Source organism: Thermobia domestica, chromosome 18, assembly GCF_964235325.1.
Source record: "Thermobia domestica chromosome 18, izTheDome1.hap1.1, whole genome shotgun sequence".
NCBI classification, from domain to species: domain Eukaryota; kingdom Metazoa; phylum Arthropoda; class Insecta; order Zygentoma; family Lepismatidae; genus Thermobia; species Thermobia domestica.
Window position 1 is genome coordinate 3,702,512 of NC_137471.1, and position 14,281 is coordinate 3,716,792.

The 14,281-nt window shown below is 36.3% G+C and overlaps 1 protein-coding gene across 1 annotated transcript in view; it reads left to right on the forward strand.

Annotated features, from left to right (window-relative positions):
• Nucleotides 1-14,281, forward strand: part of Arms (Ankyrin repeat-rich membrane spanning) — a gene marked incomplete in the record, with an annotated part of 380,241 nt that overhangs the window by 165,370 nt on the left and 200,590 nt on the right. The window contains 6 exon segments of the mRNA XM_081746181.1: nucleotides 672-869; nucleotides 2,236-2,334; nucleotides 3,133-3,324; nucleotides 8,464-8,568; nucleotides 8,958-9,056; nucleotides 11,482-11,625. Coding sequence (XP_081602307.1) covers nucleotides 672-869; nucleotides 2,236-2,334; nucleotides 3,133-3,324; nucleotides 8,464-8,568; nucleotides 8,958-9,056; nucleotides 11,482-11,625 — 837 coding nt within the window.

Sequence of the window (14,281 nt, forward strand, 5' to 3'; positions counted from 1 at the left end):
GCCCAGATTTTACTTCAGAACTGATGGCACATAGGCCCATGAGCATTCATCTGGCGATTATTCGAACCACTTTTACAGTGAATGCTAGATAGCCCGTTTTTAACGGCTGTGTTAGGCACATTGCCCACATTTTTTACATTAAACGGAGCTTCTCCATTTTTGGCACTTAATACGGATTTCATTTTCAGTCATACATACATGAAAAATTTTCTTATTGCTTTGAAAAAGTCACTGGTTTATTTTATCTCTAACTGTTCATGTGCATGCCTATCCATATGTAACGTATATTTGTTGCTTCCCTGAAGCCTTCGGCTCGGTGAACATTATAGGTTGAAATCCTATAGTCTTGCCTCATTTATTTGAATTGAATTGAATTAATTAAATTGAAACAATGCAGTTTTAAAGTTGCAATTAAGCTTGCAAATTGGTTGCACAGTATTTAAACGTGTCAGAAAGGCACACACACACATATATAAGGGCAACCGTGAAATATTAGGAGTAGCGTTACATACAGACTGAGACTTTTTTGTGTTATAATAAGGATATTATGTAGCTTTTAAAAAATGTACTGTATATATATACATACTCGTAAATTAATTTTTGGAATTGCTATGCAAGTAAGTGCTGATATATATTTAAAAAAAAAATACTAAATATATTTTTTATTTCAGGGGGGCTGGAGTGCATTGATGTGGGGTTCGTATAAAGGTCATGTCCAAGTTGTTAAGCTGCTTTTAGAACGTGGAGCGGATGTCAACGCTCATGGCAATTACCATATTACCTCTTTGTCATGGGCAGCTGGTCGAGGCCACACCGAGATAGTGAAGGAACTTCTTTCTCATGGAGCCAAAGTGAATTTAGGGGACAAGGTATGTTGTTTATATATATATAAAAAAGGAAAGTTTTTGCAGTACTACATTTTTTAACAGTTACGTTGACTATTTTATAACAGAGTGTAGTGTACAACAAAGAGTTCAGAAAAGTAATTTGGAGATACGTAACTAAAGCTTTAAGAGCTAGAGACTAAATAGAACTGAAGAAGCCCGGAAACCAGCGACATTTTGTATAATTGGCTGCACAAATTTGTGTCTGAAGATTTTTGTATATTTATTGTATTACCAACCTTAGTAAAACAGCAGAGTTCACCTGACTTTGATAAAGAATTAAAACAACTAGACTAATCTGTTTGTGTTATTTAAACATACATGACGTTTACATACTTTCTCTTTTATTTTTATTTATTTATTTATTTATTTATTTATTTATTTATTTATTTATTTATTCATTTGTAAACTTAAACATAGTTGCTTCTTTACATGTTGTTTTCAAATATACTAAGCAGTGGAATACTCATGGAAGATGGCTCAGGTTTATATCAGTGATCGCTTTTCAAGGCGAAGCTTTTGGGCGAGAATCGAAATAATTAACTTCTATTTTCAATAAGAGACTTTCTATATTGCAGTATTGAAAGAGGTAATAATATTTAGTAAGAAATAAAAGCAAGTGTGACTAAGTGACAAGTGAATGGTCATTAATATTAGTTCATTTCCGACAAGAAGATTTGTGCTTCGCATTTTTAAAAACCCTTTTAACCATTTTTTTACCTATTCACATTTCTCCCCATGTTTTCAAATCCTGCTCGAACTGTGTCTAGGTTGAAGGTAGAATAGAGTTTTCCGAAAGCGTTTCCTAGAATTACACTTTGGTTTTTTACGGCGAGTATTAGCCTTTTGCTTATATTTCTTGCTAAGAGACTTTCTCCTCGTAATCTTACCGCACAGATCGCTGCGATTCTGTCACAGAGCCCACAGTCTATTTCCTTCTTTCATGTATCTTTAAAATGAAACAGTACAAAACCGCACTATTTTCTGTGGTAGACATGTAATCGGCGTAGTGATAAGAAAATGGTAAGTAATTGATTTACTTTCCAAAGTTCAAAACAAAGAGGCTGACATTTTGTTACCTTTTTTAAGAGTATGATATGGGCATAGACACACGTCTTAATATATAAATGTCTATTCAAAATACAGACGTCTGGCAACCCTTATTCGACGACTTATTAGGTAAAATATATTTATCAGGAGAAATTCACTTCTCTACCAGACCTAAACTTGAATTTGTGAGAAAAAGAGAAAGAGTAAATAATATGATGATTTATACATAAGATATTTGACAATTAAGAAAAGCAATAACATATTTATTCAGTACAGAAGCTCATTATCTTTCTTTTTTCAGTATGGGACTACAGCTTTAATATGGGCTTGTAGGAAAGGCGATCCAGAAATCGTCGAATCTCTCTTAAAAGCAGGAGCAAACGTTGATGCTACTGGAATGGTAAGTACATTTCATATGTTTTAAAATTTACTTTCGTAGTAAGATTATGAATTAATAAAATCACCTTTGTTGAATAGTAGACAATGATCAGGATTAAGATGAATGTGGAAGCTTTCTACGTTTTGTCGAAAATCAGACATCGACAAACCAATACCATGTCTGATTTTCGATAAAACGTGACAGGTTTCAGAGAAAAGCTGTCTTCTGATTTGAAGAGCTGCGAATTGCGTGAAGCTGGAAAACTCAACCACAGAGATATTCTGCGATTTGGGCGTGGTACAATGCTTTATCTCGGATGCGAAGGTGTAAATGGCACAATACAAATCACATTTTGAAAGGGGCTGTGTGGGATGCCAAAAGATCAGCCTGGTCTTCCGAGTCCGCGAAATGAGGACAAAATGACATCAGAGATATGTATGGGAAGACCGTATTGTTAGTGTGGTTCGTAATAAATGCGTACGTAAACATGTTCAGTTAATTTCGAAACTTACAGGTGAATGGTTAAGCAGTTATCACCGATCTCTAAAAGCTGGAAAAGTTAGGGAATTCAGCTTAATCGTAAATAATCCTGAAAAATTCAAGGAATTTCATGGAAAGCTGAAACAACCTGATAAAGTCAGGGAATTTTAAGTACGGTACGAATTTTTACTTCTCAGAACCTATTGTTTTAAACCTTTATTTTGTTACAGCAGCGATTTATTCACGAATATAAATAAATCTAATTACAAATGCTGTAAGCACTTCTCTGTGAATTATAATTGTAAAACCTAATTAGTATTTGTACTTTGTATCTTTTAGTATTCGTGGACACCGCTTCTGGTAGCAACGTTTGGTAACCACGTTGATGTGGTTCAGTTACTGTTGGAACGTCGTCCCAATGTGAATGCTTTAGATAAAGATGGTTGTGCTCCCCTAACGATAGCCTGCAAGGAGGGGTTCCGTGAGATAGCCGTAGCTTTATTAAACTCGGGAGCTTACATTAATATACAGGTAATATTCTGGTAAGGTATTAAAGCAGTTGCTATTGGCTATTGTTACGTTCACAATGCTCTACTTGTACTGTTTTTAAAACTTCAGGGAAAAACGACTATTTTCAATACAAGAACTTAAGTACATTAAGTTCATTGACTTCGCTCGTTTTATTTTTCTCTTAATATTACAACTCATGCTTTTTTCTATTGTTTTTTTTTCTTACAGCACACAACATATTTCCCTCTATTTTCTAAAAACGAATTCCACAACAAGTACTGCTAAAATGCACTTTTTCATTGTCTGTACACTGACTTGCGGAGATTTAAGCTCCGTCTTCCCAAAACTCAACAGCTATATTAATAATAATAATAATATTATTATTATTAATAATAATAATAATAATAATAATAATAATAATAATAATAAAGCAGTGATTTTGTTAGGTTTTGTGTTTAATCGTATCAAAAATACAATAACTTCGTTAGATTACTTTTCTATTTAATCATAACAAAAATGCGATGTTTGTATTAGGTTACTTTTCTGTTGAATCATAAGAAAATAAAATGTTATTATTAGGTTATGGGTCAATACATTTAAAATCACAATGTCAGATTAAAAGATTGCTGACAAAACTTATTATTTTTTTAATTTTTGTACACAGTTGTACTATATGTGGAGAGTTGAAAACAAGCATTCGTTCATTTCTTTAGATGTTCATTTTTTGAGCGGCTATTTTGTATAGGTGCGTAAATTTATTTTGTACTTTACAAAGATTTGAAGATATTGATTTCAAACAAAATCTGTGAAACACAATTAAATGTTCAGCATTTGGTCCGTTGACCGCACTTAAGCCTACTACACTACAAATACCCTTTTAAAAAAGTTTGAAAACCGCAAATTGTCATTTTTGAAATAAAAAATTTCAAAGAAAAAATTAGACTTAATGTTTTATTATTTAGATATATAGTTCATACTTAAAAGAGTTTGATAGCCGAAGTTTTTGATCATTATTTAAAATATGTTTTTATTTATTTATTTATTTATTGTCTGTCTTCAAACATATCGGTATTTCGAACATCGGCTATGTGCAACCTAAAGTATCTCAAAAGAGACATTCGTATTATTGTTAGGGGTATAACGCTTACTGTATGGAATGAGGCTTGAGTAATACTTTAGGGTGGAAAGTATTTTAGTATTAGAACTGTACTAGAAAAAGCGAGAGAGAGAAGAAGAACTAAGAATGGTTGCTATGTAGTTATGAAGATATCAAGTTAGTTGTTTATGAAATTTAGAGAGATATCACGTTAGTTGTTGTTATTTCGGAGCTTGTTGCAGAATAATGTTGTAAAGTGATAAACAGAGTTAGGTGAGAGAAAAGAGATATAATTACTCAAGAGATGTGATGGTATTCAGAGAATATGTTATTGTAGAAGTGTAAAATAAAGAGTATTGTGAAAAGTACATATTATTGTATATGAGCAGTGAACAGGAATGTCCGAAGCTTTAAAGAAGTTTATAGAGTACTATTTTAGGCAAGAGTTTACCTTAACAGTTCTATTAGAAATAGCACAACAATTATCTCGAATTTTCACACAGTAGTTGTTAAGTGCGCAAGAACAAGTGTTAACATTTGATCACTGAGACTTAAATAGTTTTTGAGTTGCAGTTTATTTTAAGAGGCGAATTTCAGTTTATTTGCACTAATATATAACTCAACTATATATATTACGTATTAAAACATATAGTTCAGTTAAATTGTGTTCATTGTTTTATTGTAATAATACAGGGTGATTCTTTATAGGGTTTACAACTTCAGTCAGTTATAATTCTTTATTGGAATCACATACAGACTTGGTTTATATGTCATTATACTGTAAAACACTTCAAGTTTTTTGTGAAAAATCCATTATGGCTCAATGTACGCACCTACGGTCATCCTCGACACATCCAAACGAAATTCGATTTCCTGCCAAACAGTAGCCAGCATTTTGAGGGGTAACGTCCGCAATGGCTGTTGTTATGCGATGTTTCAGTTCATTAACATTATCAGCTAGAGGAGGGATGTACACCTTATCTTTCACAAACCGCCACAGAAAGAAGTCAAGTGGCGTGTAATCTGGAGTCTGTAACGGCCAGGCAATTGGTCCACCACGACCTATCCACTTATTTGGGAAACACTGATCAAGATATTCCCTTACGACTATCAGGTAGTACGGTGGGGCGCCATCTTGTTGCCACCATAAACGGCCATCGTGGTCATCTTCATCTAACTGTGGAACAAGGAAGTTCTGAAGCATATGAAGATAGGCGATGCTGATGATGGTGCTCTCAGCAAAGAAGAATGGTCCATACACCTTTGCTCCGGAAGCAGCGCAAAACACGTTCACTTTGGGGCTGTCATGAACCAGCTCCACGGCGCAGGTTTATTTTCCGTTCCCAAAATACAACAATTGTGTGTTGACTCGGCCGGAAAGGTGAAAAAAGTTGATTCCTCACTGAATACCAAATTGTTCAAGAATGACTCATCACCACTAATGCGATCCAACATGGTAACACAGAATTCAGGTCGGGTATGTTTATACGCTTCACTTAGTGCTTGAACCATGGACAATCTGTATGGCTTCATGGACAGACGTCTACACAATACACACCAAACAGTAGTCTGAGGGATACCAGTTTCTTGATGCACGTAGTGTAGATTTTCGAGGACTGCGGACAAAACTCTCCCTAACTCCTTCCACCACATCGTCAGTCACGGGTGAGGGCCCTGGAGCCTTTGTGTGTCACACAGAACAACCTGTTTCAACAAATATCTGGTGCCATTTGTACACTGTTGGTCTGCTGGGTGGTTCCTTGCCGTATTGTGTGCGAAACTTACACTGTACACTCGTTGCTGACTTAGTTTCTTCAAACCAAAACACGTACTTAGCTCTTTCCGCACCAGTGAAAGTCTCCATTTTGAACGACTGACCGGTGGCGCCGCGTGTGGTCAACTCCGCATCTACACACTTTGTGAGTCATACTTGATGCGTTGAAGTATAATGGCATATAAACCAAAAAAATGAAATGAAAGCTTTAGTGTTACGTCCCACGGTTATGCCTGTTAGGCTAAAGGAGACAGTGATGATGAGAAATGAATGAAATGGTGGAATGAAGAAAGTGGGAGGAAACGGGAGAACCCCGAGAAAACCCACGAGCACGGTGTTTGTCCACCACAAAGTCCACACGGCGCGAGCTGGAATCGAATCAGGGACCCCAAGCACCGGAGGCGAACGCTCTACCACGGAGCCAGGCATAGAAACCAAGTCTGTATGAGGTTCTAATAAAGAATTATAACTGATTGAAGTTGTAAACCGTATAAAGAATCGCCATGTATTTTATTGGGACAAACTAATTGTTAATCATGTTTTGAAGGGAATAATTATTAAAAACTTAACACATTTTTCGTATATAGTTTCTAACCTAATGCAAGTCATAAAGTGTCGCACAGAACAACCTGTTTGTAGTCGTGACAACTTTATTAATAGAAGGTCCTATTTAGGTTACTATTTTTGCAAAATACAGGATGTTTCAAAAGTTCCCTGACATAGGGTAACTCTGTTATTATCAGACTTAAAACAAGATGTAAGAGGGGAAACCACCTCCAAATATGATGTTTTCATTCTAAAGTAATGGATTTTTTTTTTTATCGAACGAGCCGTGTAGCAAATACACTCTTTATGCGCTCAATGTTAAATGAAAATGCAACGTTGCCGTTTACCTGGATCCACAACATAAAGTAAATGGGGCATTGGGGCATGTTTGAAAAGGGGAGTTGACCATGACATGTTAGTGTTAAAGACAGTAACTTTATTCACTTATGTTGTGGGTCCACGTAAATGGCAACGTTGCATTTTCATTTAACATTGGGCGCATAAAGAGAATACAGCCCAAACGGCTCATCAGATTAATAATAATAATAATAATAAAAAAAAAAAAACTTCAGATTGAAAACATCATATTTAGAGATAGTTTTCCCTCTGACATTCTTTTTTTGTAACTTTGATGATAACAGAGTTATCCTGTCAGAGGACTTTTGAGACACCCTGTACAAAAGAATACAAATAAAAAGCATTTTAAAATTCACGCGGCTAAACGGTCCTCAGCGAGTTACCTTTGTATTGAAGGTGGAAAAAGGCTCCGAAGTGTGGTTCTCATTTCGTTCCAGTCCACAGTAGATTATAAATTTTCCATCACTGTTCTAAATTTTAGAAAGTCCAGTCTCACACACGGAATTTAGCAACATATCAGAATAATAATGCACATCGATGGGAGAAGCCTTGAAATAATTTGTGTTAGAATATTCAATATAGGGGGACACCGTAGTCTAGTGGATTCATGTCCGCGTGGTCCCGGGTTCTATTCCCGGCCGGTGTTTCCCCAGTTTACGGCGTCCACCCAGCGTCGTGAAGCAAGCAGGGAAGTCACGTAAATAAAAGACGTAACGGCTACTAGGTCTAGAAAGCTCCTGTTACGCCTGTTAGAAACTGGGTGACACAACGCTCTGAGCACGTGTTCGTCGCTAGGTTGCACGTAGTTCCACCAATCGCTAACAGATGGCGTGGAGCGGCTCAGGCTCACAATTTGAGCCGTTACGCCAGGTAGTTTAGTCCCTGATATTCAATATCCCTATATACTGAATAATATTACTGAATATTGACTAATATATATATGAATATATTAAATAATATTGAATATCCCTAATATTCAGTATAGGGATATTAGTGTAATATGTCTTTGTCTTTCTAAATATGGGGACATTTCTTCAAAAGCAGAAAGAGTTTGTCACAGACATTTTTGTTGGACCTCTACTAGTAAACTCGGAATCACTTTTTGTTTCCCAGTATTTGTACAGGCAAATAAAACTGAGTTAATAGAGATACTATCGAAAATGAAATATGATATTTTATCGAAAGAAAGGATTTATTAATAATTCCGCTAAAAAAATTTATTGTATTACGCTTTAGAGTTCTTACTTTTACGAGCTTATGCAATTTCATCAATAACACAATTGAACTTGAAGCAATGGCATTTTGAGAAATGTCTGTCTGAGAAATAATGTTCCAGAAATTGTTATTATTAATAATATAATATCATGCTTCTTGCCTTACGTTACAGGATCGTGGAGGAGATACAAATCTGATTCATGCGGTGAAGGGATGTCACAGAGGAGTTGTTGAAGCATTATTAAAAAAATATGCTGACGTCAACATTGTGGGGAAGGTATTGTATTACTGATTTCTTTTTCTTTGTACGATAAGTAAACAGATGCTTAAATTAAACTAACTTACTAATGGGTGAATCCATCATATAGAGATATCGTTTGTCGATCTTCAAGTCTTTTATGGCTCATGAAGAAGTCTCATTTGGAGGAAAGGGGGAGAGTGTTAGTATGGAAAGTGATATTTAGTTGGTTGATCAGAAATCTTTCATAAATAAGGGTCATGTTTATGCTGGTTGAGATAGAAGAAAAATTAAAAACACTGTGGTTATATTTTGGTCTAAAGTAAACGAACTTCCTACTCAACGTAGACAGTTAAGTGACTTATTCAAATTTGATTTGTATTGTATAAGTAAATACACCTTAAATTAATTTATTTTCTCTATTTTAGGACAGAAAAACTGCAATATATTGGGCAGTTGAGAAGGGAAATGCGGGGATCGTAAAAGCACTGTTGACTGCTAATCCAGATCTGGAAATAGCAACAAAGGTATGCGATGAAATATAGATTTGAATGTTAGCATTTACTTTACTATGGAGTTCAAAATAAGAACAAAATTAATGGGAGAGTAAACAATAGAGATGTCAATACTTGCATGCTACTTCTCATGCAGAACCTCTTGTAATTGTGATTACTATTAAAGAATAATAAGTCTATGAGTAGCCAACAGAGCCCTGACTTAAGAGTTGTATAAGCTTGAAGGCATCACTGTTTTCTTTGTGTAACAGTTTCAAATTATATAATCACAATAGTTAGAAATTATGTTTTTCAGTCACACAGTACTACAACATCTATACATTTACACTTATCAAGATTATAGTTACCTAAATTTAATAATAGTTACCTAAATTTTATTCGTAGAACTAAAACTGTACAAGAATATGTCAAATCATTACAAAAAAAATGAGTAAAAATTTCAAGTCGAAAGTCAGGAAATTGCTGCAAGAGTACTTGTTTTACAGTAAAGATAAGTATTTCGAGTGAGATTTCAGATGATTATCTTACATCATCGTATGGAAATTTTGAATACATCTTTGTTGGCAGAGGCCACGGTGGCTCAGTGGTAGAGCGTTCACCTCTGGTGCTTGGGGTCCCGGGTTTGATCCCAGCCCCCGCCAAGTGAACTTTGTGGTGGACAAACACCGTGTGCGTGGGTTTTCTCGGGGTTATCCCGTTTCCTCCCACTTTCTTCATTCCACCATTCCACTCATTACTCATCCTCACCGTCTCCTTTAGTCTAACCGGCATAACCGTGGGACGTAAAACTCAAAGATTTCATTTCATTTTTCTTTGTTGGCAATTTTTATCACGTAATGTTTTTATGCAGGGTATTTGAAAATTATGCAACCTTATGGGATAACATTTCTTCTTATGTTGTACATTTCCCACAAAATGATAAAAGTGACTGCTGTTTTGTTATCCACACGACGAACCATCTTGAAAACCCAAACGCCAATTTTCGGTGAATCCTGAAGGAAGTCCTTCAACACAAGTGAGTTGTCACTAGCTCATACCTGAGAATTTTGGGCGTGGACCAAATGCTCAGTAGTCTAGTACTAATCATCGAATTCCTTCTCTTCCGGAGTTACAAATTCAACGAACAAACGACAATAGCTTTTTTGCGCATCCACGCCTTCAGGCAGAAGTTGCTGAACCACTCTAACATTATAGGGGTACAACTTTACGGCCAATGACAGTGCTAATGGACAACCCGGACTGGGTCGAATGTCATCGTGTTTACTTACTTACTTACTTACTTACTTACTTACTTACTTACTTACTTACTTACTTACTTACTTACTTACTTACTTACTTACTTACTTACTTACTTACTTACTTACTTACTTACTTACTTACTTACTTACTTACTTACTTACTTACTTACTTACTTACTTACTTACTTACTTACTTACTTACTTACTTACTTACTTACTTACTTACTTACTTACTTACTTACTTACTTACTTACTTACTTACTTACTTACTTACTTACTTACTTACTTACTTACTTACTTACTTACTTACTTACTTACTTACTTACTTACTTACTTACTTACTTACTTACTTACTTACTTACTTACTTACTTACTTACTTACTTACTTACTTACTTACTTACTTACTTACTTACTTACTTGCTTGCTTGCTTGCTTGCTTGCTTGCTTGCTTGCTTGCTTGCTTGCTTGCTTACTTACTTACTTACTTACTTACTTACTTACTTACTTACTTCCCTCCCTCCCTCCCTCCCTCCCTCAGATTGCACATCGATCATCTATTCTTCTGTTGTCACCGCTTCTCGGTGTAACCAATACAGTACTTGCCTCTTGAAACTTGTCGTATAGCCGCCTGATGGATAATTTGTTTGAAGCATCTGTTCCGTACTTTTCTGTGTAGGCTCTCTGGATCATAGCATAATTGCTGGTGCACATATACTCTTTGTCACAATGAATATACACCGTTGTAACGTATAACCTACTCATTTATGCTACTCATTTATTCAGCATCTATAACAAAACAACAACAATTTGTGAGATTTCCCATAAGGTTGCGTAAGTTCTTTTAACATTTTGTAGTATCTTTCTGTATAAAAAACAATTGTATTTAAAACAGCCAAGATGAATACAATCAGAAAAATTGTACCTCATAAGGAGTAATCGAATTGTGTGCAAAAGTAAAGGGAGAAACAGATTAATGATGAAAATTATGGCACGAAACTTCATAATAGGTTCATGTCGGCGACTCTTGTACGGACATCGACAAAAGTAAATATCATATTTTATATGTAATCTGTAAATACATTATTTTTATAGACAGTAAGATGGAGACATCTAAGTAGATCCCCAGAGACATTTCTATTTATGCCTTTAAGTACGGAAAGAAATATTGTTTGTTCATTTGTTATTATTTATTTTCCAGGACGGTGACACAGCGTTGTTAAGGGCTGTGAGAACAAGAAACGTAGAGATAACTCAAATGCTTTTAGACAAAAAAGCTAAAGTTACTGCCGTTGACAAAAAAGGTGACACTGCACTACACATAGCAATGAGGGCGAGGTCAAAGGTATGCCTTTACTATTTTTACGATAATTTTAGGAGAAAGAACATATTGCACAAAGCTTGTATTAAACTCAGATAGTCATTAACTAAAGGATGTAGAGAACACACATTTGTATTTTTCAGCATTTACATCTATGTTTCCTGATTCCAGAATTTGTGCGTATTAACGCCTCTTATATATATATATATATATATATATATATATATATATATATATATATATTTGCTGGGTAAAACGTGTTGAAACCAAAATCGAATGGGATTGGGGGGGGAAATGATAAAAATGGGATTGAAAAATTATTTTGTTTCACATATCCCGAAGTTTCACTGCTGCATAAATAAGGTTTAGGAGTGAAACTGGACTCTCTATTTGGTCTAGGAATTAATTCGTGCGGTTGGTACGCACACATTGAAGCTGTAGTACAAACACAAAATACATAAATACCTTAAGAAAAATATTGTCCATCGCTAGCCACCACTTTCGCCCATCTGTCAGGCAATGTACGGATTCCGTGGCGAAAGAAGTCCTCATCCTTGGAAGCGATCCAGTCAGAGACCCATGTTTCGATATCTTCTGAAGAAGTAAACCGCTGTCCAATCAAATCGTTGTTCATGCAATCGAACAAGTAGTAGTCCGAAGGAGCAACGTCTGGTGAATACGGCGGGTGGGGTAAAACTTCCCATCCGACATTTTCTAAATAGGTTTTGACCGGTTTTGCGACATGTGGGCGAGCGTTATCATGTTGAACAATAAGTTTATCATGTCTGTTCTCCCATTCTGGTCGTGTTCTGGCCAGAGCTTGCTTCAAACGCATTAATTGTCGTCGATAACGTTCTCCATTCATAGTTTCACCCGGTTGCAGCAGCTCATAGTACACCACACCTTTCATATCCCACCATATGCACAGCATAACCTTTGCACAGTGAATATCTCGTTTTGGTTGTGATGGACCTGGTTCACCTGGTTTCACCCAGGCCTTTTTTCGTTTAGGGTTCTCGTAATGGATCCACTTCTCATCACCCGTAATAATTCGATGCAGAAACCCCTTTCTGCTCTGTCGTTGAAGCAGGAATTCGCAAATGGTTTTTCATCTTTCAACGTCTCTGTCTTTCAATTCATGTGGAACCCAATGTGACATCTTTTGAATCATTCCCATGGCTTTCAAGCGTTTGGAGACTGTTGTTTGATCAACGCCTAATGCTGCTGCAAGTTGTTCCTGTGTTTGACACGAATCCTGCTCGAGCAATGCTGTCAATTCTTCGTCTTGAAATTTTTTTGGCTGTCCAGCTCGCTCTTGGTCTGCCAAGCCGAAATCACCACTTCTAAACCGTGCAAACCACTTCTGACACGTTCGCTCAGCTAGAGCATGGTCACCATACACTTCCACCAAAATACGATGACTTTCAGTCGCACTTTTCTGCATGTTAAAGTAATGCAGCAGAACACCCCGCAAAAACACTTTATCATGCACAAATTGCGCCATGTTCACTTAACTACAAACTGGTGTTGTTGACGCTTTAATCCACTGCCCTATACTACGAACGATACGCGATGACAGGGGTTTGCAACACATGTGTGGATACACGGAACTGTGGGACGCTCCGTTCGTTGCGCCATCTCTTGTCCACCCGCACGAATTAATTCCTAGACCAAATATATAAAAAAAAAACCTAATTAGGACATAACACCTTTCACGCAGTCAGATAGTTTTGGCTGTCTTGAAATTTTGACTAAATTTTTTCTGTTGTAAATCTGTGGTAATTAAGATTTTTTTCACATTTCCGGAATCCAGGAAGAAATGTAGTCATGGCCGCTCATGTAGGTGGTAAGTTCGAAGCAGGAGTCCCCTCATTCTTTCTAATTGTACGATGGCCCATTATCTGGAGTTGAAAACAGTCTTTTTTTTTTTTTTTTTTTCCTAAAGAGATCCTGCTCACGTGATCGTGAAGGTTAGTCTCTGTCAGAATGTTTTCTAGAGGAGGAAATGCTTCACAGGAAAGTTGTAAATATTTCATAAATATAATCTACTTAAGATTAGCGAAAATATCTTACACATTCTTGATGAAATTCATACACATTCTTGTTCAAAAATCATCGTACTGCTTTATAGAGAGAGTAAAGATCTAAAGAAAATAAACCACTTCCATAGCTGAAAACTACTACCTTCTATTCCACTACCTCGCCACTGCAGTCTTTCTCGATAGTACTGAACATTGATGATTTCAGATAGTGATCCGGGAGGAATGATAGTCCGAGCTACGAAATTTCCTCCCGGGGCATATCTCCGATTGTGCTCAACGTGAATTACCATATTTTCATAGTACTCTTAAAAGATGCTGTGTACTAAAATAACCCCCAGGAAAAAAAAATCTGAAATCATCACTAGTATCGAGAACTTACTTCACAATGGGCAGACGTCAGGGATAATTGTTCTAAAAGAACGCGGGAACGTAAACCTGCGTCCAACAACCGATTGTTTAATATTCGTGTGTTCAAATGGGGAAGCATGGTGACTCTGATTGCACTATCTGTCTTGTTAGATAGAGCGACCTGAACCATCCTTACGTCCAAGCGGTCCTCATTGCGTTGCAAAGGAACACATCTGTTGTAATAATTTTCTTCCTTCCATCATATACACCACCGATGGACCACTTACACG